A 24,334-nucleotide genomic window follows, 5' to 3' on the forward strand; every position below is an offset into this window, starting at 1 on the left:
TTGAATTATTAGCCACGTTTAACCAATCTCTAACAAACTTTCACAGGATAGAGAAAATACATGAAAAATAGGAGACAAATCAATCGCAGTAAGTGCCATTGAAACTATTGCAAGTGAAAACCTTGACAGAAATGCTTATACAGTAGGTACTACAACATGTATTGTATAAGCACACCATTACATAATATCTGCATATAGAAAGAAATAGCAACATAGAAATGTTGATCCTAAGTGAGCTGGAGCTCCTGAATCCATGCAATTAAGAGAATACACATCTAGCAAACAGTTGGTGAGCACAAAAGGATTTTCCCAAAGTGCCTTGGTACTGATCCGCGGTAGATAACTGATCTGTATATCCAGTTCCGCATGCTCTGTGATATATCAGAGAAATCACTATTTGACATCAATAGAATCATAAACATTATATTCCCTCTGGAATATAATAGGTGAAAACTTTACACTGATTCAAACACTGTGTAAATATGCATGTTGGTGTGAGGCTGTGGAGGTGGACTGATATAAGATGGTATTGTATGTCTGATAGAAGACCAGTTAAAGAAGTAGGTAGGGGCCTACTGTACCTCCTGTCCCAGCTCCATGGCACACAGCTTGGCTGACTGGGCCTTTGCATCCACCATCACGTTGAACATGGTGCAGATGGACTGAGGCACCCGGAAGTCTGTGGTCCGACTGCTCTTCTGAAGCTTGGCTTCAAAGGCCACCCGCGTCCTGGAGACAAGGAGAAAGGTTGCAAAACTATACACATACCCACAATGTGTGTGTGTAATTGTGTGTAAGCAAGTGTCTCATTCAGGTCCATCCCCTCACCGTTTGATGCAGGACTCGATCATATCGCTGGACATGAGTTTCAGCCTGCTCTCCAGGTGTTTACCAAACTCCTCCTCAGGCCAGTGCAGGTCTCTGATGAAGGTCTGTAGAGCGTCCAGCTTCCAGAACAGGTCCTCTGACGTCCCCGAGCCGTTACTGGACAGGAATCACAGGGCAAAGGTTATAGCACTGGTACCTAACAGGGGTACACATGGGGGGTAAAAGACTACATCAAGGGTCAAAGAGGATGGGGCAAATCCAGGTCTCAGAATTCCATTTCTTTGGGTTATTTTTAACATTTACTTATGGGTTAAAAAACTTTGAATGAAAAACACTTTATTGTCGACCTGTTCCCGGCCAATGTGGTTCTATGAATTGCGTTCTCCAAGGTACCAATCAGTGTATGGTAAAAAAATAAACAGACATGAATATGTATTTGACCAATCAATAATCACAGTGAGTTGAGTGGTTATTAGAACAAGGGAAAGAGTAGGGGTCCATGCACACTGTAGGTTGGTCAGTTAGTTAGTGGACTCTGGAAAAACACTATGAAGGGTGGGGTTGCTTTCCGATGCTGTGCAAGAGACTGTGTCCCACTCCCTGTCCCCTTCCCCTAAACCGTTTAAATACAGAGAACAGCTCTCTCCAGCCACACAGGGGCCTCATCACAGCTAGTACCCATAGGTAAAAGCTCCAACACAGGGTAAACAGGGATCTGTCCTCCCTTCCACAGACTGGAGGTCAGAGGGATATGATGGAAAGAAACACACAACACTTTTAAACGCTGGCTTTGGTCTGACCTCTTAATAATGGTGTATCATTTTGCATGATTCCATTCTGTTGTTTTTTAATCAGCTTAAAAATGTATTTGTGTCTTTCCACCATTCAGTTCAAACACATGCCGTAGGAGAAAAATTAAAAGCCGTTGATGGTTCTCCATTTCGAAACACTGCCTACTTTAACCACACTCCCCATGCTAGGGCCTTGGCATGAAAATGGCTACCGGTAGAACAACAATACTGGGGAAACTGGGGCCCTGGCAACATAACATCAGATCACTGGGACAACTGGGGCCCTGGCAACATAACATCAGATCACTGGGACAACTGGGGCCCTGGCAACATAACATCAGATCACTGGGACAACTGGGGCCCTGGCAACATAACATCAGATCACTGGGACAACTGGGGCCCTGGCAACATAACATCAGATCACTGGGACAACTGGGGCCCTGGCAACAGAACATCAGATCACTGGGACAACTGGGGCCCTGGCAACATAACATCAGATCACTGGGACACCTGGGGCCCTGGCAACATAACATCAGATCACTGGGACAACTGGGGCCCTGGCAACAGAACATCAGATCACTGGGACAACTAGGGCCCTGGCAACATAACATCAGATCACTGGGACAACTGGGGCCCTGGCAACAGAACATCAGATCACTGGGACAACTGGGGCCCTGGCAACATAACATCAGATCACTGGGACAACTGGGGCCCTGGCAACATAACATCAGATCACTGGGACAACTAGGGCCCTGGCAACAGAACATCAGATCACTGGGACAACTGGGGCGCTGGCAACAGAACATCAGATCACTGGGACAACTGGGGCCCTGGCAACAGAACATCAGATCACTGGGACAACTGGGGCCCTGGAAACATAACATCAGATCACTGGGACAACTAGGGCCCTGGCAACAGAACATCAGATCACTGGGACAACTGGGGCCCTGGCAACATAACAACAGATTACTGGGACAACTGGGGCCCTGGCAACATAACATCAGATCACTGGGACAACTGGGGCCCTGGCAACATAACATCAGATCACTGGGACAACTAGGGCCCTGGCAACAGAACATCAGATCACTGGGACAACTGGGGCCCTGGCAACAGAACATCAGATCACTGGGACAACTAGGGCCCTGGCAACATAACATCAGATCACTGGGACAACTGGGGCCCTGGCAACATAACAACAGATCACTAGGACAACTGGGGCCCTGGCAACAGAACATCAGATCACTGGGACAACTGGGGCCCTGGCAACAGAACATCAGATCACTGGGACAACTGGGGCCCTGGCAACAGAACATCAGATCACTGGGACAACTGGGGCCCTGGCAACAGAACATCAGATCACTGGCAGTGTTTAACTACATATTTTAGAATTGGCTAAGCCTGTTTTTTCCTAATTATCAACCATGTGCTTGTGTAAATGTGGTATTTGAGAGTTTTCCTTTGAGGTGAGTTTGATCTTTCTGGCTTATTTACAGGATAGTAAACCTGCGTCTAGATTAGGACTATCTTTGACAGAAAATATATTCCTTTAATAACGATGGAGGTGAAAGGTGGTTGCGATTAGTTTTACTTCAGAGGCAACTTTTACTTTAGGACGAGACTTCCGCTTCATCTCATTCATGCTCATTTACAAGGTATCAAACCGGGTACTTGGAATCCAAAACTTGACGACAGCCAGGGTCTCAGTCTGTTCTCACACACACACACACACGAACACACAGACTTTTAGTAGTAGGTGCTGAAGATGTTTCACTCTGGTTTGGGAAGTGGGATAGATAATGTATCAGGTGTAGCTCAAGTTGCAGGATAAGTGCTTTTAATCATCATATCTAAACATGCTGTAGATTTGCAATTATCTTTACGCTTTCTCCCACCAGGTCCACCTGGAGGAGCGCTCAGAGCTAACAGGTAGACATGGAGTTTTACAACTGACAGAATCACTAATGAAATGGGAAATGTCATATTCCATCGATAACAAAGGGGGATCATTATCATGTGGTGAATGAGTTAAGATGCTCTGTATTAGAGTAGGAGTGTATCTGAGAGGCTCATGCCTCAGTAAAGACACACCCCAGGAGACCAAGGGCTGATCAAAGCTCTCCAACTTCTGCAAGTTAGGCATGTTTGGTTTTATAAACTATTGTATGAATAAAATGCGATATATTAAATTTGATTAATTGACTACAATGTTTACCACAGTCAAATTGTATTGTAACCTATAGTGGAGTAGCTGCCATGAGATAACTACAGTGGGGCAAAAAAGTATTTAGTCAGCCACCAATTGTGCAAGTTCTCAATACTTATTTTCCACCATAATTTGCAAATAAATTCATTAAAAATCCTAGAATGTGATTTTCTGGATTTTTTTTCTCATTTTGTCTGTCATAGTTGAAGTGTACCTGTGATGAAAATTACAGGCCTCTCTCATCTTTTTAAGTGGGAGAACTTTCACAATTGGTGGCTGACTAAATACTTTTTTGCCCCACTGTATACTGAACAAAAATAAAAAATGCAACATGTAAAGTGTTGGTCCCATATGAGTTGAAATAAAATATTGCAGAAATGTTCCGTACGCAAATGTTCCGTACGGGACAATAAAAGGCAACTCTAAAATGTGCAGTTTGTCACACAACTCAATGCCACAGATGTTAAGTTTTGAGGGAGCGTGCAATTGGCATGCTGACTGCAGCAATGCCCACCAGAGCTGTTGCCAGAGAATTACATGTTAATTTCTCTACCATAAGCCGTCTCCAACGTCGTTTTAGGGAATTTGGCAGCACGTCCAACCGGCCTCACAACCGCAGACCACATGTATGGTGTTGTTTGGGCGAGTTCTTAGCTGCTGTCAACATTGTGAACCGAGTGCCCCATGGTGGGGGTGGGGTTATGGTATGGACAGTCATAAGCTACGGATAACGAACACAATTGCATTTTATAGATGGCAATTTGAATGCACAAAAATACCATGACGAGAACCTGAGGCCCATTGTGAGACCCATTTTCTTTTAAGGTATCTGTGATCAAAAGATGCATATCTGTATTCCCTGTCATGTGAAATCCATAGATTAGTGCCTAAGGAATATATTCAAATGACTGATTTCCTCATATGAACTGTAACTCGCTAAAATCAATGAAATTGTTGCAAAATCCCTTAGGCCAGAGCTGACCCCATCGAAATGAAGACTGTTGGATATTGCTGTCCATCTTCAGAAGTTCAGCCAGACAGCCAGCGTCCCAGAGGACATGTGATATGTTCATGCCAAGAACATATCATGTGCATGTTTCATGTTTCAGGCTCCAACAGAGACTCAATACACACTGAGTCACATGTGGTTGCAATCCAGTTGGGTGTAGAAAAGCTAGGCATTGTTGGGAAGCTAACTGGCGGTAGATTTGTTAGTTTGGGCATTTGGAGGTTGACATTTGGTGATTCAAATCAGGCAGATTACTTGTTAGGCTCTTGTGTAGCAACAAACAGAACAGAAAAAAATGTCCTGTAACAGTGGTAATGTGGATGTGTTTTAAAAGGGAAAGTGAAACAAACTAGATAAAAGCAATGCCAAGGAAAACAAATCAAATTGGTGAGGAAATTAGCACAAAAAAAAGCAAATTAGCACTAAAATATCTGTTATTGAAATTAAATAAGTAAGGGTATCTTTCCATTGAATTGAAGAGGCAAATCTAATGGTGACAAATAATGTGTAAAGTGTGTCCTATCACCATTGAAGAGACTAATGACAAAAGATAGTTGACTTTTGACAACTCAACATATGGTGACAACAAACAGCAATGTCATTCATACAAGGGGTACCATATGAACACTCCAGGGCAGGGTTTTTCACTATCAATTAAGACCTAGACAACCAGGTGAGGGGAGTTCTTTACTAATTAGTGACCTTAATTCATCAATCAAGTACAAGGGAGGAGCGAAGACACGCAGACTGTCGGGCCTTCATGGAATGAGTTTGGCACATGCTCTAGGGAAAAACTCAAGAAACATGTTTCCAACAATATCTTCAGATGCTCTTACCTGCAATGTGGACAAATAGAAATAGATAGTAAATAATTGTGTTAATACTTATTAATATATTTTTACACAATTGCCCACAAGTAGACATACTTCATGTGTGGATATCAACATATTTCATGTACAAATATATGGTACACATGATTACCAAATCATTAGCAGAATATTTATGTTAACATGAACAGGAAAGCTTGAAAACATTGACAGTAATTCAAGTTTGAAAACTGAAGATATTAGCATCTACCTATACAGTATGTCTATACTGCATTATGACTAGCCTGGGTATCAGTCGATTTCTACTATAGCCAACTTGAATGCAGAAACAGTAGCATCCGGGCTATGTAACCATTTCAATGGGGTGTTGATATTAGGGGTGTCCTTACTTGACAGGCTCCCAGGACTCTCTCTCAAAGCCCCTGTGGATGGACTGGGCGATTGATGACTCCATGAGGTCCACATATCGCACCACCAGTGGGGCATATAGGTCCTGCAGGTGTTTGTGGAACTGCCCATTGCACAGGTTATCTGAGACAGGACAGAGCATATAGGTCAGATGAAGTCATTCATTCAAATGTAACACCATTGGAACAGTCACCTCCAAAGCGATAGGCACCCTTGATAATAATGAGCAAAAAATACTTGTCTAAAATAAATAATACAAATACTGAGTTATCTTGTATGCAATTTATTTTATTTATAATTAGATTATTTTATACTACTAAAATTGGTTCAAGTCTGGAAACTGAAATGGCCATTACAAAATGTTGATTTTGTGGTCAATAATACATTTTTGGGGGGGATTTTGATGTGAGCTTGGGGTCATTGTCTTGCTGGAAGATCCACTTGCGGCCATGTGTCAGCCTCCTGGCAGAGGCAACCAGTGTTACGACTAAAATGTCCAGGTACTTGGAAGAGTTCATGACGCCGTTGACCTTAACAAGGGCCCCAGAAGCAGTGGAAGCAAAACAGCAAAGATCCACCACCATATTTTACAGTAGGCATGAGGTTCTTTTCTGCATATGCTTCCTACTTTCTATGCCAAACCCACCACTTGTGTGGTCGGCTAAAGAGCTCTATTTTCGTGTCATCTGACCATAGCACCCGGTTCCAATCCAAGTGCCAATTCTGTTTAGCAAACTCCAGGTGTTTACATTTATTGGTTGCTCTCAATAAAGGCTTTTTTGATGACATCCCTTCCAAATAGCCTATTGGCATGGAGGTGGCATCTAATTGTAGTTTTGGTGACCCCAAGATTCGACCAAGTTCTGTAATTCTCCAACTGTAGCCCTTGGACTTTTCTTTGAATCCTGAACCATATTTCTCATTGTGTGTGGGGACAAGATACTCTTGGGTCCTCTACTAAGCAAGTTGACCACTGTTCCAGTGATGTTAAACTTCTTAAATGCTGCTTGAATAGTGGTGTAAGTGGTATATTTTGTTTTTCAGTAGTTTTTATACCATTGCCTTATCTATGAAAGTCAACCATTTGTCTATTCATTTGTGAGTTCTTTGCCTTTCCCCATGATGGTTGACATATGGATTTTATATGTGTGTTACCTAATTGTTACCTAACTGTTATACCCCAGTGAAACAGAAAGCCATTACAGGCCACAATTTTGTTCGATTTTATTTAGAAGAATCATTAGATGTGCCAATAATTTTGACACATCTCTTTCTCCAAGCAATTTTATTAGCACAAAACAATATAATTGTCCTTATTTTTTAAAATAAAATATAGCTTAGTATTTGTAATTTATTTTAAACAGTCTTTTTTGCTCAACTTTATCAAGGGTACCAATCATTTTGGAGGTGACTGTAACAGCTCTGGGAGAATGAATTGAAAATGCATCTCTCCTTCCTGTCTTCCTTGGAGTGATTGCTGATCTGAAATGACTGGCCAGATGAAAGCTATGAGATAGAACCCTGGATTTTACCTTTTGAATCCTATCAGAAGGAAGCTAACTCTTCGCTATAAGCTACCATACCAGATTTTCTCTCTTTTATATATCTGATGGCTATATATATATATATATATTAGACCAGGCAAGTTTCCTCTAGATTCAACTGGTAAAAAGGCAACGCTAACATAGACCAAGGGAGATAAAATGGAGGCCAGTGTGTGTTTTCCTCTTTATCCCTTTGAGCGCTCACTCTCCCTCTGTGTGTGTGTGTGTGTGCGCGCGCGTGTATAGAAGTCAAGGTCGATGATACACAGTAGGTGCAATGTTTATTTTGTTCCCTGATTGTCGCTCTCCAATTAGCCACTTGAGTGGCTGCTGTACACTTCGATGTATTTGTCCAGGAGTGAGGATGCAGGGCTCGCCCTACTCCCAGCCACCACTGTTTTAGACCTCATTAACTGCTTGAATGGCGTCCGACTTTGGCGCCTATCTGGTGCTAAGGCTATTTCATGACACATAAGCTAGCTGCTTCAGGGAGACAAAACAAATGACCTTCCATGTAACATTCCCCTGTGGTATGGTTTGGTAGTATTGGGATGCTGCTCTGTGTGTGTACTGTGTTATTGTGCTCCTGTAAACCACTGGAGAAGCCTAAGGGAGATGGATGGTTGATATCATGGTGGCAGGTTTACATTTCCAACTATACTGTCAAAGTCATGGAAATCAGAATTACTAGTATTACATGGGATTAGTCCATCTGTGTATGCTACAGTACATCAACCATACTGTATGCAAAGTGTACACTATGAAATCTAATATATCATGACGTGTTGATGTGCAGGAAACACTTTGAAGTTTGTGGAAATGAATTCAGGAGAATATAACATATTAGATCTGGTAAAAGATAATACAAAGAAAAACATGCATTTTTTTGTACCATATTTAAAATGCAAGAGAAAGGCCATAATGTATTATTCCAGCCCAGGTGCAATTTAGATTTTGGCCACTAGATGGAAGCAGTGTATGTGCAAAGTTTTTGACTGATCCAATGAACCACTGCATATCTATTCAACATGTTGTATCAAGTCTGCCCAAATGTACCTAATTGGTTTATTAATACATTCTCAAGTTCAGAATTGTGCACTCTCCTCAAACAATAGCATGGTACACTTTCGCTGTAATAGCTACTGTAAATTGGACAGTGCAGTTAGATTAACAAGAATTTAAGCTTTTTGCCCATATCAGATATGTCTATGTCCTGGGATTTTATTTTGTTACTTACAATCGCATGCTAATCACATTAGCCTACGTTAGCTCAACCGTCCCGCGGGGGGGGGGACACTGATCCCGTAGAGGATAAATGTCAATTTATCATTCATCAAAATACCATTAATTTCACCCTTCTTTTTGGCTTGTCTCCAGATTTTCTTGTTGCTTTGATCATTGCAATGTAAATAACCAATCAGCTGTTTCAAAAAAATGTCCAACTATGAATGTGGCCAATTGTGCAGCAGTAACAAGTGAGCATAACAAGCTGTTCCAGTCCAAGTCCATTAAGCCACTGCAGGTGAACAACAGACTACATTACATTCTTCCAGAGTCCTGGCTGACAAACTAGAATGAGACATTCCCTTGGGACAATTAGCCCAGTGCAGGTTCACTTCACAAAGGCAGTGGTAAGTGTTTCTCTTCTGACTCATGCTTCCAGAACCCTGGACAGCGCTCCTACGGCAACTGCAGTTCATTAATTTTATTTGTCACATGCACCAAATAATTACAGGGCCCACAGCAACCATTTCAATGTTAGTTTCAGCTCTTAGTAAGAAGCTCCCACAGTGCTGCATTGTCCTCGCAATTACCTTCATCCGTTTCATTATACTGGAGTTAAATGCAGAAAGGATCATGCAGTGTGAAAGTAACATTAGATCGTAACATATTCTCCTCAATTTGGATCTCAACACTAGGTTTTAGTTTCTCCAGTTCGCCAAAATCAACCACATTGAATATTCAATAAAAACCCAGTACTATGTGTCATGAATGCTCCAGACTGTGTGCTGCATGTGCTGCCTTATGCTGTATGTGCTGTATGTGCTGTATGGTTCTGGAGTGCTAAACGCTGTGTGTGTTTGTTCATAATGTAGCCCTGGTTCAGGGCCTGGGCCGGGGTTGGAGGCACTCACAGTCGGTCCTCAGGAAGTCATTGAGCAACTGGAAGAGAGGGAAGCTGTCCCAGCTGTCAGGGGGCTGAACCTCCAGTGCCGCATCCATGTCCACTGCATAAAGAGACAAGAAGGTCTCTGCATGTTCCACCATCAGGTCTGACCACCACGCAAATGCCTAGAGAGAGAGGAGTGAAGGAGAGAGCGAGAGAGAGAAAACAGAGAGATGGAGAGAGAGAGTGTAGAATGAAAGAGGAGAGAGGAATACATAGAAAAAGAGAAAGGAGAGAAGGGGGTATGAAAGAGATACACGGAAGAGAGAAGGAGAGGAATGTGTAGATAAAGTTTGATGAAAAACACATAGAGGGTGAAAGAGGGGAAAAGGGAGGCAGGTGGAGAAATAGACAAAGATAGAGAGACAAACAAATGGAGGATAAGAGTATGCAACTATAATACAAGCCTCAAAGTGTCATTCTCTAGAGAGGAAAGGAAGATAATGTTACTCCACCGACCTATATAAGGGCTCTTTTCTTCTCTCATTTTCACAATAAGAGTCAAGTTGTCACCTCTGAGGCATCACACAGAGATCTCTGGGGGACACTTTACAGCTTTGAGCACAGTGTTTCAGTTCTGCACTCGAGCACGGCTAAACGTGCGCTGTTCTGTTGGCCCACAGAGCGAAACACAGAGAACTGCATAGATACGGCTCCTTGACTAAGTCATTCATACAGAGCTGCTCTGAGCCTCCCCATAGGATAGACAGAATCAGTGGAGTGACAGAGTCTGGAACAGGCTGGTCTCATGCAGGTTAACACTCATCCTCCCATGCTCCCCCTCTCCCTGCCCGTTGTCCTCTGGGCCAGTGGAGGACTTGGCCATCAGCCATTCACATCGTCACACCTCTGTGATGTGAATGCTCCCATGGGCGTCATGCACTCTGGCATGGGACGGTTGCCATGACAGCGCCAGCAGCAACCAGCAACAGACTCAGGGTCAAAATGGAGAGGCTTATAACAATAAATAAAACTGTCATTACAGGCCTCAAGCAGTGGGAGGATTCATCTACTGATTCTTCACATTGGCTGCTGAATTGGGTAACGGTTAGGGTTCGGTTTAATTTCCATACGTCAATTTATGAACTGTATTCGCCATGGCCTACACTATACACAGAAACGTTACTAGATTTGCCAAATTACTTGAATAATAATGTAATTGACTCAAACTGACTGGTACATGGATGAGGTGACTGAGGGTACTGGGTTGAGAAGAAGTGGAAGATGTCTATTTCTGGTTATGCTGGTCTACTGACAGTGTTGGTGTTAATTTCCGATGGGAAAATTTACACAACAATGCATTTTGAGAAATGCAAGAGGGGACAGACGGGTCGGGTCACATTACCTAAGACAAATGGCATGCTTTTTCCATTGAGAGTAATCAGGTCTACAATGGAGGAGGATCAGCTTGTTGGGTGGAGGTGACTGGATCACCTCTCTTACCTGTCACAGCTTTCCCCAAACACACAGCACCACAGAGCAGGCCTTTCACTGACAGGATGGGACCAGAGTTGGCTGTGGCAGTTGGGGTGGACAGATAAAACTGCACCAGACCGGGAGGGGTGGGGGCGATGTGATGTGGTCGGGGGGGATTTCAGTGGGAGGGATTGAGTATGATAGACAGGGACACTGCCACAGTGCTTGTTGAGGTTTGCTTTATCACCAAATGCAACCCTTTGGGCTGCACAAGCACAACTCTCCAGGATAGGCTGAAAACAATTATAAGGGAAGAAGTTGGGGTACAAGGCTATTACTAGGAAGAGAGATGGGAACAGTTAAGATCATCCCTGGGCATTTGGCATCTTCAGTACATCACATAATATGGGAGGTGGAGAGTGGCAGGGGTTAGGCGTCATGGCAGGTGGGGGGTGACTGGGGTTAGGCGTCATGGCAGGTGAGGGGGGGGCAGGGGTTAGGGGTCATGTTATCAGGATTTGAGGATCCATCACATACCTCTTTGCCCTGTCCGAACATTCCCCGCAAACAAAACAAACAATAAGAGAACAGGAAGGGCTTTTAAGTCAGGTATACTTCTGCAGAGTTCACATCCCTGTGCTTACTCTTTCCATCGAATGCTTAGTTGGCAGGACATATGTGATGATGACAGTGAAAGAAAGACATGATCCAAACCAATGGAGAAAAAACAAATGGTAGTTTAATTGACAAACTATACTCAAGAGCTAAAGGTCTGTTAAGAAATATGTCAACATTCTCTTTGTGAGTAAACATAATATGCATGAGGAAGACCATGCACTTGACCTAGCCTTCACATAATCAATAGACACATTTGGTGTTTAAAAATGGGTCACTGAGGTCTGTAAATTCTCTTCATGTTTCCAGAAAGAGTACAAATGCAGTGTGAACAACAGGATGATAGTCTGAATCATCATCACAACCAACCTACACTACACTGCTCTACACAACACTACACTACACTACTCTACACAACACTACACTGCTCTACACTACACTACACTGCTCTACACTGCTCTACCAGTACCATGCAACTTCTGTTGGGGACACCCTTTACAGGAAGAACAACTTGTGACATCACCACAAAAACCTTTATAGCACCTAGGCTAGGATATGATTCAATAGGGTTAATTAAAGCCCTGTTGGGTATTCTCTTCTAGGAGGCTTGTACAGGAAACATAGTGACCAAATCAGAAGTCCCCCGGTCAAACTGTGCATTGCTCATCGTTGTCATCCCAAACGATGCCCGGTGCACATGAAATGGAGGAGTGAGAAGTGATACAACCTTTTTGACCTTTAAACCCACACCTTGACCCCTTACCGTGCAGGCCATTGCAGTCTGGCTAGCATGCACTAGTGAGATATGGAGGTAAAAAAAACTGATGTAAATACTGTACCGACTGTGACTGTAGCCTGTTAAACAGAGTCAGAGACAGAATAAATGCCCCATGGTTCACTGTAGTTCTTAACTCTCTGTTCTGATAATAACTGACCTTGGATTTATGTATGTGGGCTGTACTCACCTCTGCGTGATGCTCCTCATTCTGTTGGAGGACCTCGATGACCAGCTCGGCCAGACGTATGGTGTCCTCCAGCTTTTTGGCAGGGGTGACTAAGCGCCCTACATTCTCTGAAGCACAAAGGTCACAGGTCAATATGGAGGGAGATACATGGCTGTTAAACTTCCCCTCAACATCTGATCAACCTCATGCTAAAGTTGTGCTGTTGTGTAAGTCTCCTAGGGCAACACTGTAATACAACCATCTCTAGAACAATGCAGGTATAATGAGACAAATGAAAACAGGGAAAACAACAGACATGTTCCACAGTTATCATGCAAAATGTGCAGAACGTTGGGCATTCAACGGTTCGGTATGTGCTGACAGTTCGATATGTGCTGACATATACACTTTGAATGTTTCTTATGTGAGACGCTCAAGTTTAACATGTGATATGCAAAACGACACTCCCTGAAGTCTGGTAATTTCCCCCTGCTAAGTAGGATAGCTGTGACAACCAGGATAAATATAACCACTAAGAAAGTGTAGAGTGCAAGTATTGGCAGGTTTTTACATCAACTCCATTTTGAAGAACAAAATACACAATGAAAGTCTGCTGTTCACATTAGAGGTCTTCACAGATCCACCTGTACCCGGATACCAGAGACACGAGTGGGTCCTGTTCCAGAATTTAAATAATGTCACGGGTCTGAGTGTCACAGGTCTCAGATGTGTGTAATCTTAACTGACTTGTCCGGAAGGGCCTGTACAAATCCGAATGCGACTGCTGCAGTAGAGAGAGAGAAAGAGAGAGAGAGACATTTTATCATGTATGCCGCTGCTCTTACTTTTCACGAGAGTGTATCGATGAGCTTGTTGTTGGCCAATCATAAGTCATCAAAGCGGCAATAGGCTACAGTCATAGAGCCTCCGTGTGGGGCAAAAGTTAGGAGATACTGTATCTAAATCAATGGAAGCTGGAATTAAAATGACGTAATTAAAAGTTAAAGGACAAGGATAGGCTACAACGACCAAGAGCCAACAGGTAGGCTGCTACTTAATATTCTGAATGGAGTTGTTATTTGTAACTGTAGGATGAGAAAGCACATGCACTGAAGCTTTAATTAACCTAGTTAGCTAATGTTAGCTAGCTTAACTAGCTTCTCCCAGTTTGATGCAGTCAAGACAGGTACTACGTAATCATATTTGATGATAAATAACCTAGCTATGGCAGTTATTAGTCCACTATCGACTTGGTTGGTTGCGGTCTCGTCTCTCCCGCCCTCATCCCTGTGTTACTCTCTCACAGTACGGCCCCTCCCCCGCCTGCGAGAGCAACACCTCTCTCTCCCTCTCACGCTTTATCAGCTCCGGTTAATAAAATAGCTTAAAAAAAATAAATTTTCTGCTGCTTCCCTCACTCTGATCCGACTGGGTCTGGATCCGACCAGGTCTATACGAAACATATCTACCGGTAGTTGTCTTTGGCTCGATTCGGGTCTCTCCTCTAAAATACATTTATTTATGCATATCAGGCCCGGGTGGGAAAGCCCCCAGGTCCAAATATTGGACCCGTGAAGACCTCTAGTTCACATACTTTACTCAATTGATACTAATTCAGTCTACAGCGATCATGTTACGAAACACAACGAAGGGACAAATCACAACCATCTCAACTGACCAATGAGGTTGTGATGAAGCTACACATAAATGTATGCTTTTGAAATAAAGAAAAGAATAATGAATATGGTGAAGAGATGGTATTTGTGAGAGAGAGAGAGTCAGCATAGGTAACTGGAGAACTGCGTAGGAGCCTATACAATAACATATTGGGTGCTCGTTCAGACTTCAGGGCATCTGAGGGTCAAACATCTTTACATATGCCTGATCTCTTCTTAATGAATCAGTCTGACAGACTTTTCACAACAACACTGACTTACTTGACTTATTTTCCATTTCTCTGTCCCTCTTTACAGTCCCAGTAAAATGGAGAGATTAATGTGACAATGTGGACTTCTACACTTGAAGAAATGAGGCAAAGACCATGTCCTCTCCTCGCTGCTTCTGCTCTTTGTCCAGCACACACATCTGTCATTGTGCTAGTCAGGCTCTGTAGTAGCAGGGGTTTAATTGGCAGTGTACAGAAGTACAGCTCTGTGACGCACACACACTGGCAGAGCACTTTAAGCCCAGTGGTGTCTGTGGACTGGACTGTGGCCAGAGGATTGCCTCTGACTGTGTTGAAATTATGGTCTGGTCACCAGTATGGATGGAGGGTTTAAAAGAATGCCCGCAAACACAAAGGGCATTTCTTCCATTGGTCAATGAAGGGGCATGGGTGCTGGAGTGATACAGGTGAGGTGAGGGGCAAGGCCAAACATCTAGATCTTCTATAACAGAAACTCAGTATTGCCACATTCTACAGTATAAGGGATGTCCGCTTCTTTTTTAGTCAGTGACTGATTTAGACCCGGGAAACCAGGTGTAAGTGCTGTCTAATCAGTGACATTTAATGATCAATTACATCTCACACAGTGACACCAGCAAAACTGTGAACCTGAAACAGTTAATAATGACGATGACTATGTGCTATCATGATCTATGATATCATCTTGCTTCACTTATTTCCAATATATCAAAATTGCCATTGATATAACATTATGGTCATATGGGAAATATCAGCCAGAATATCCAAACCATTTCATCCGTCATATATTGTAACCAAACTTTGATATGAGGTTTTTCTTCAAAACGATTGCATTTTAGTACATTGGAGATGTTCATGCACTTTCTGCAGAGGATGTGATACTTTCATTGCACAACTTATGAATTCAAATACATGAATTCAAACACATAATAACTGCTATCTTACATGTATTGAAGCTTGCCATAACGTTGTGCTACCTCTGCAGGTTTCAAGAGAGTGAGTGAGATACTCAATGGCAATGGTCTGAATGGTCTTAAAATTGATCTCTCCGTTCATTTGTTTGCTAATTCTCTCCATCTTCCCTTTTCCTCCCTTCCTCACTCCCTCACTTCTTTTCTTCCCCTCCTTGACATAATACATTTTTTTAGGAAAGAGGAAACATCATTGCAGGAAAGAGGAAGCATTTTAAGAGAATTCAGAGGAGGCCCATTGGTGGAGCTACTACACAGATGAGTGGTCTTAACAGGAGGGCTAGAGAGGGGACTTGATAGTTTTTATTTATTTTTTTTATTTTTTTATTTTACCGTTATTTTACCAGGTAAGTTGACTGAGAACACGTTCTCATTTGCAGCAACGACCTGGGGAATAGTTACAGGGGAGAGGAGGGGGATGAATGAGCCAATTGTAAACTGGGGATTATTAGGTGACCATGATGGTTTGAAGGCCAGATTGGGAATTTAGCCAGGACACCGGGGTTAACACCCCTACTCTTACGATAAGTGCCATGGGATCTTTAATGACCTCAGAGAGTCAGGACACCCGTTTAACGTCCCATCCGAAAGACGGCACCCTACACAGGGCAGTGTCCCCAATCACTGCCCTGGGGCATTGGGATATTTTTTAGACCAGAGGAAAGAGTGCCTCCTACTGGCCCTCCAACACCACTTCCAGCAGCATCTGGTCTCCCATCCAGGGCCTGACCAGGACCAACCCTGCTTAGCTTCAGAAGCAAGCCAGTAGTGGTATGCAGGGTGGTTTGCTGCTGGGTTGCTGCTGCTGTTAGGGTTACCAGGGTTACCAGGGTTACCACAGTCACCCACTGGGGACGGCTGCATCTCCATCACTGGAATGCAGTGCAGGTACAGGGGAAAATACAGGACAGGGGTGTGGAGACATAACTCTATCACAACATTCCTGTAACCTTCCCAGGCCGTGCATCAGGAAGGCTGTGAGATGTTATGTTGCTATGGCTCTAACTGGGTTAGGATATGCTCATATATAGGATGGTGTCACCTGGATCCTGATCCTTCTTATCTTTCTGAGTTTTCTCCGCTAGGAGAGAGCAGGAGATAGGGAGAGCAGAGAAGAAGAGAGAGGGAAGGTGGGAGGGAGAGAAAGAGCGAGAGAGGAGTGGATAGTCAGTAATGAAAGCATAAGAGCAGGATAGAGTGGAAGTCTGGAAAACAAGTGGTTGAGCAACACCTTTCACCCAAGGGATCTCCTCTCCAGATCTGATGTTAACCAGTAGTCAGACATAGACACACATATAGCTTCAAACAGTAAAACATATACAGACAGTGGTCCAAACGACCCCCCCCCCACACACACCAAAAAACATAAACACTCCAGGACATACAGCAATATATGACAACATACATTATTAATGCTTCAGTTGGAACACATGCAGAGACTAAAATGTAGACATATTACATCCTGTCTACCTTACGATTGCCACTTCCTGTTCCTGTTGTCTTACCACTCTGGTCCCCAGTGTGAAATGATACAAACAGGGAAAGTCATGACAATGTTCCCTATAGTACAGTAGCTGTATGGTGTACCTGTATCATGTACTGTACCAGTGAGACATGGTTCAACAGGACTGAGGGGGGTTTACACAGAAGCAAAGTAAAAATGCATTCAATTCGCAGACAGGCATGGTAACAGAATAAAAAGCTGACAGATACAGTAGATAAGATCTCTCATGATTGTCACAGACCGTTGGAGTCTTGGTCCTGGCTTGACCTGCTAGGACCTAACAGACAGGCACAGACCATGGGACTGGATCTCTCACGGGTGGCTTTCACAGACAGAAGCAACAGATCAAAAGGAAAAGTACTAAAGAGAAGCAAGAGCGAGAGCGTGAGAGAGATAGTTTAAGAGGGCAGCAAGGAATGGTGATAAGAGGGGATTGGGAAGTGTGAACGGAGAGATGTTGAAAATAGAAAAACATGGTTGAGGAAAGGGGGAGGAGGAGGAACGGGTCGAGGAGGGTGGAGCAGGATGAAGAAGGTACTCACGAATGGTTAAATCCATCACTTGAGACGCCAAGCAGAAGACAGGATGCTCATACATTTCTCTCTTTTTCCCTACAAGAGAGGATCGGGGCATGCAAGAGGCTGGGGTCAGAGGAGGAGAGGTCAGAGCTCTAAGGGTAGCTGAATGTGGGGGTTAGGGGTACCCACAGGTTCCTCTGTGGAGATGGTGGTGGTGGAGGGCGGGGTTTGGTGGCTGGGGAGAAGGTTTGGGATGGGCCCGAAGTGCCGAATGTGGAGGAGAGGGGTGGGTGGACAAAGGGTGTGTGGGCTGGCGGTCGCCTTTGGACACACTTTTGTTTAACCATTCGTCATGCCAAATGGTATTAAGGTGGGAGACATTTCTATCAAGTTTGAGTTTTTCCCGATCAAGGCAACAAACAAGCAAATGTTTATGAGAAACAGGATTTTTCTGCAGTATTTCCACTCCAAGATACTAAGGGGCATCTCCTTCAGTATCTTCGGCACCCTCAGGTATTTCTTTATAGAAACTGACCTTAATAGAGAAGAGCTGAATTTGAGACTAGATATTTCCAGTAAAATAGTATCGGTGAGGGTAGTCAAAGCTACACACACATAGAAATATATTCCAACACATCATTTAGTTTGTAAGCCAGTTCTGTATGCCTAGTAAAGAAATCCTGGGACATGCAACAGACAGATACTGGGTTGCTGCAGAGGGCAATCCCAGCATGCCTTGTGTATTGGCCTTCCTGACTTGTGTTCACACTACAAGGGGCTTGGAGTGAAGCAGCAAAGCCAATAGACAAGGAGGAGGAAAGCAGAGGGGGGAAGATGAACAGAAGATGATGGTTATTTCAGAACAAAGGAGAGGAAACAAGGAAAGGAGAAATTGTTGCTTCAGAGCATCACCCCACCTTGAAGCCGCAACGGTGTGCAAGAGGAGCGGGCCAGTGGGTTGACTGGCCCAGAGAGAAGCTGAGACACACAGGAGTCAGCATAAAGATGGCAGATTCACGGGGAGTTGAATGCATTTTTACTTACTATACACATCTCTACTGTGCAAGTTTATTTAGGGAGCTATATCAATGTAAATTACACCTGTAAATGAAAAGAGAGTTAAAACTTTAAAAGCCACTGCGCCACCAGAGTCTCTGGGTTCGCCCCCAGGCTCTGTCGCAGCCGGCCGCGACCGGGAGGTCCGTGGGGCGACGCACAATTGGGCTAGCATCGTCCGGGTTAGGGAGGGTTTGGCCGGCAGGGATTTCCTTGTCTCATCGCGCTCCAGCGACTCCTGTGGCGGGCTGGGCGCAGTGCGCGCTAACCAAGGGGGCCAGGTGCACGGTGTTTCCTCCGACACATTGGTGCGGCTGGCTTCCGGGTTGGAGGCGCGCTGTGTTAAAGAAGCAGTGCGGCTTGGTTGGGTTGTGCCTCGGAGGACGCATGGCTTTCGACCTTCGTCTCTCCCGAGCCCGTACGGGAGTTGTAGCGATGAGACAAGATAGTAATTACTAGCGATTGGATACCACGAAAATTGGGGAGAAAAGGGGATAAAAAAATAAAATTAAAAAAAAATTTTTTTTTTTTTTAAAAGCCCATCTAAAAGTAATAGCAGCCACATTAGGGGAAGATGGAGTATTTTTTTTTGCTGTTTACTGCAGCTGGGGACAGAACAGTTATATTAATTCAAAGGCGCCAATATTACTTATCACATTGTGAAAATGATGTATGAAATCTCTGCTTCGAGTTATCTACTGTATTTTTAATACAATATAAATACAACATCTTATTTCCATTATTTGATTGTATTTCAATGTTTGACTTTCCTCTTAAAATGTCCCTGAGATCAGCTCTAAATGGAGAGTTCTCCCAAAACACAAAAAATATATTTAACCATTGCCTTCCAATTTCTAGTGCCAGTGCTAAAGAGGATCTTTATATTTTTTGGAAATCCAAACTGTTGTCAGATGCCCTTCAATCTCACTTTATACACAGAAGATAAACCAAAAAAATCAGGCTGTTTATCGGTCTTTCTGTGACCGCAGATAACTTTGGAACGAAGTTGACTACAAATACACAGTGCCGTAGCCTTCGCAATTGGACAAGCAAATGATAAAAAGGATGCTTCAAATGAAAACTGAGATGACTGCATTAAAAAATACAGTAGGCCTGTTGGCTACATAGGCCTATATACAATATTTAAATCATATTGAAATCAATTTCATGTTCAGTCAATTGAGTTCAATTTGTAGGCTACACTGTCCAATTTTTGCCTCAAAATTTGTGTAACAACATGTGCGCAATGATGTGACAAATGAATCTGTAATTTAGTGCATTATTATAGGTAAGCATTAGAATAAGCTGCCTCAATATTTGCAGCCATAATGTGACAATATCTCTCAGCTAGGAGCGGATCCGTCGTCAGTATTGTGGAATAATTATAATGTTAAGGTAAGATTTGAATGGAGAAAGCTGATCAGAGAACAGTGCTGGCTTTCTTTTGATCCTATCAGTATCGACACATGCTCCAACATTGTACTTAGCGATGCGTGGTATTTTGGGAAACTCATATTACATCAGGAATGATGCATCATTAAAATACTTGTAAGCCTAAATCCCATTGCTATCGGGAAAGTCCTGATGTTTAAGAAGTCATGTCGTTTGTGTGCAACAGATGACCTGCAGGGGGCAATGTGGTAAAGCACTAGAGGGCATGATGTCTGTAGTATCTCACAACTGCTGTCTGATTGTGTCTTTTCCCGACGTACTGTAGGCCACTGTGCAACAACAACGTGTGTTAATCCCTATAGATATCAACGCTATTGTGGTAACAATGCTAGAAGGGAGACAAAAATGTTGACAGATCATAAATAGTACGGTACAGCACTGTGTGTGAAAGAGTGTAAGACACGGTGTGATGCTGCATTGTGTGTGTGTGTGTGGAGGGGTGTCAGTGTGTAAGTGGTCATCTACCTTCTACTTTGGCGTATTCTGAGAGGCGCTGGTAGTTGATCAAGGCTGCCTGCTCCAGACATTTACGGATGACTGTCTTCACCTCCTCCTGGGGCACAGGGGTGACGATATCCTTCATCAGCACCTGGGACAGAACAGAAGACATTGTAGAAGAGAAAAATGTCACCTTTTTTTACCACCTTTTTCTCCCCAATTTCGTGGTATCCAATTGTTAGTAGTTACTGTCTTGTCTCATCGCTGCAACTCCCGTACGGACTCGGGAGAGGCAAAGGTCGAGAGCCATGCGTCCTCCGAAACACAACCCAACCAAGCCGCACTGCTTCTTAACACAGCGCGCATCCAACCCGGAAGCCAGCCGCACCAATGTGTCGGAGGAAGCACCATACACCTAGCGACCTGGTCAGCGTGCACTGCGCCCGGCCCGCCACACGAGTCACTAGTGCGCGATGAGACAAGGATATCCCTGCCGGTCAAACCCTCCCTAACCCGGACAAAGCTAGGCCAATTGTGCGCTGCCCCATGGGCCTCCCGGTCGCGACAGAGCCTGGGCTCGAACCCAGGCTCTGCGATGCAGTGCCTTAGAGCACTGCGCCACCCGGGAGGCCCGAAAAAACACATTTTTGTGGCTGTACCACCAGGGCCAGCTCCAGGCATAAGCGATTGCCAGTGGTGGAAAAAAGTACTCAATTGTCATACTTGAGTAGAAGTAAAGAGACCTTAACAGAAATTGAAAAAAGGGAAAGTTACGCAGTAAAATACTACCCAGTAAAATACTACTTGAGTAAAAGTCTAAAAGTATCTGGTTTTAAATGTACTTTTAAGTACAGTGGTAGAAAAAGTACTCAATTGTCATACTTGGGTAAAAGTACAAAGTAAAAGTAATGCTATACATCAAATTCCTTATATTAAGCAAACCAGACGGCACGATTTTCAGATTTTTAATTATGAACAGACAGGGGCACACTCCAACACTCAGACATCATTAACAAACACAATATTTGTGTTTCGTGAGTCCGCCAGATCAGAGGCAGTAGGGATGACAAAGTGTTATATTGATAGGTAATTCTGTCCTGCTTGAGCATTCTAAATGTAAAAAGTACATATTTTCTTTAGGAATGTAGTGGAGTAAAAGTAAAAGTTGTCAAAAATATAAATAGTAAAGTAAATTTCAGATACCCCCCAAAACTACTTAGCATTATTACTTATGTACTTTACACCACTGCCTATCGCTTAGGGCCCCAGGCCACTAGGGGGCCACCAACCCAATTTTTGGGGGATTTTGTTAGCCACTCTCACTCAGATATCATTAACATGGCTTAAGTCATGCAAAATGAATAGAATTGCATGAAAAATGTTATACAATTGCAACATTTTCTCTCCGCCCCATGGCAAAATGTGTAGAATGGCAGAAAACTTGCTGTAAAAGTGCAACATAAAACATTTTGGAACAGTCATGGTCTCAATTTATTGTTCAGAGTTAGGATTGTAGAATCAAATCAAATTTTATTTGTCACATGAGCCGAATACGAAAGGTGTAGACCTTACCGTGAAATTATTTCTTAGGAGCCCTTAACCAACAATGCAGTTCAAGAAATAGAGTTAAGAAAATGAAAAAATCTAATCAAATCAAAAAGTAAAATGTAATTACAATAACGAGGCTATATACAGCGGGTACCGGTACCGAGTCAGGGGTACGGGTTAGTCGAGGTAATTTGTAAAGTGACAATGCATAGATAATAAACAGCGTGTAGCAGCAGTGTAAAAACAAGGGGGGGTCAATATAAATAGACGGGTGTACATTTGATTAATTGTTCAGCAGTCTTACGGCTTGGGGGCAGAAGCTGTTCAGGATACTTTTGTTTCTAGACTTCGCACTCCGGTACCGCTTGCCGTGCAGTAGCAGAGAGAACAGTCTATGACTTGGGTAACTGGAGTCTTTGACACTATTTTGGGACTAGTATATATGTCCTGAATGTCAGAAAGCTTGGCTCCAGTGATGTACTGGGTTGTACGCACTACCCTCTGTAGCGCCTTACGGTCAGAGGCCGAGCAGTTGCCATACCAGGCGGTGATGCAACTGGTCAGGATGCTCTCGATGGTGCAGCTGTAGAACCTTTTGAGGATCTGGGGAACCATGCCAAATCTTTTCAGTCTCCTGAGGGGGAAAAGGTGTTGTCGTGCCCTCTTCACCACTGTCTTGGTGTGTTTAGACCATGATAGTTCGTTGGGGATGTGGACACAGGAAAAGGAGGACAGAGCAGGCTCCCATTCTCATCGACGGGGCTGTAGTGGAGCAGGTTGAAAGCAAGTTCCTTGGTGTAGACATAACCAAAAAACTATCATGGTCCAAGCACACCATGACAGTGGTGAAGAGGGCACGACAAAGCCTATTCCCCCTCAGGAGACTGAAAAGATTTGGCATGGGTCCTCAGATCCTCAAAAAGTTGTACAGCTGCACCATCGAGAGCATGCTGACTGGTTGCATCACTGCCTGGTATGGCAACTGCTCGGTCTCCGACCACAATGCACTACAGAGGGTAGTGCACACTGTCCAGTACATCACTGGGGCCAAGCTTCCTGCCATCCAGCACCTCTCTACCAGGCGGTGTCAGAGGAAGGCCCTAAAAATTGTCAAAGACTCCAGCCACCCTAGTCATAGACTGTTCTCTTTGCTACCTCATGGCAAGCGGTACCGGAGAGCCAAGTCTAGGTCCAAAATACTTCTTAACAGGCTCTACCCCAAAGCCATAATACTCCTGAACAGCTAATCAAATGGCCACCCAGACTATTCACATTGCCCCCACACTTTAACGCTGCTGCTACTTTCTGTGTATTATCTATGCATCGTCACTTTAACTCTGCCTAAATGTACATATTACCTCAATTACCTTGACTAACCGGTAACCCCTGTATATAGCCTCGCTATTGTTATTTTACTGCTTCTTTAATTATTTGTTACTGTTATTATTGTTTATCTATTTTTTACTTAATTCTTATTTTTTCTTAAAACTGCATTGTTGGTTAAGGGTTGTAAGTTAGATTTTCACTGTAAGGTCTACATTTGGCAAGACAGCTGTGCACGGCTAGATCTCACTGTAGTAGGCTGTACCTATGTTTTGGTTATTTGAATCTCCATTCGCCATTTGTTTACTGTTAATGTAACTAGCCTGAATATACATTGTGTCATGTCTTTATCGATCTGATATTTTGTTTACTAGGCTTACTACTTGGTACCGCTGTTTTGTTCTGTTCCATTCGTTCGCATTCACAGTTGTGTCCGTATTCTTAGCCGAACTGCTATTCAGTATTTTTGTTTGCATGTATGAATAACTAGGCCACTACTTTCAGCATTTAGTTTGCATTATTTTGGAAAGACAGCTGTGTCCAGCTGCATTCACATAGGCTGTTTATAATAGGTGAATTGTCCTATCTATCTTGTAGCCTATATTCATTACCAAAACGGCCTAGCTGTAGGGCGCTGTGCATTGTGCTGCAAAGAGGCTACAGATTTCAAAAGCACTCAATGAGTCTCGGCATTTTAACTTTATGTTTATTGTGGTATAGCGTGATTATATAAACTGAATTCAATATAATTCCAAAGCAAGAACCTCCCAAAAATGTGTCCCCTCGCCGATTTCAACTGTCCCCTTAGTCACTTCATCCTGGCGTCAGGTCTGGGAGGAGGGGGTCGG

General features: G+C 43.5%; 1 protein-coding gene across 7 annotated transcripts in view; it reads right to left on the reverse strand.

Moving 5' to 3' along the window:
• LOC129851017 (calcium-dependent secretion activator 1-like) overlaps positions 1 to 24,334 on the reverse strand; it is a 165,806-nt gene that overhangs the window by 27,269 nt on the left and 114,203 nt on the right. For 4 of the 7 annotated variants that reach the window (XM_055917169.1, XM_055917168.1, XM_055917170.1 and 1 more), the window contains exons 17-23: positions 20,643 to 20,766; positions 17,694 to 17,762; positions 12,774 to 12,880; positions 9,746 to 9,902; positions 6,048 to 6,189; positions 829 to 984; positions 582 to 729 (exon numbers count right to left, since the gene is read on the reverse strand). In XM_055917169.1, the coding sequence (XP_055773144.1) occupies positions 582 to 729; positions 829 to 984; positions 6,048 to 6,189; positions 9,746 to 9,902; positions 12,774 to 12,880; positions 17,694 to 17,762; positions 20,643 to 20,766 (903 nt within the window). Of the gene's footprint in view, positions 1 to 581; positions 730 to 828; positions 985 to 6,047; positions 6,190 to 9,745; positions 9,903 to 12,773; positions 12,881 to 16,689; positions 16,729 to 17,693; positions 17,763 to 20,642; positions 20,767 to 24,334 lie in introns of all 7 variants that reach the window. The other 3 variants (XM_055917173.1, XM_055917172.1, XM_055917171.1) reach the window with 2 other exon arrangements.

Source organism: Salvelinus fontinalis, chromosome 3 (genome assembly GCF_029448725.1).
Source record: "Salvelinus fontinalis isolate EN_2023a chromosome 3, ASM2944872v1, whole genome shotgun sequence".
Classification (NCBI taxonomy): domain Eukaryota; kingdom Metazoa; phylum Chordata; class Actinopteri; order Salmoniformes; family Salmonidae; genus Salvelinus; species Salvelinus fontinalis.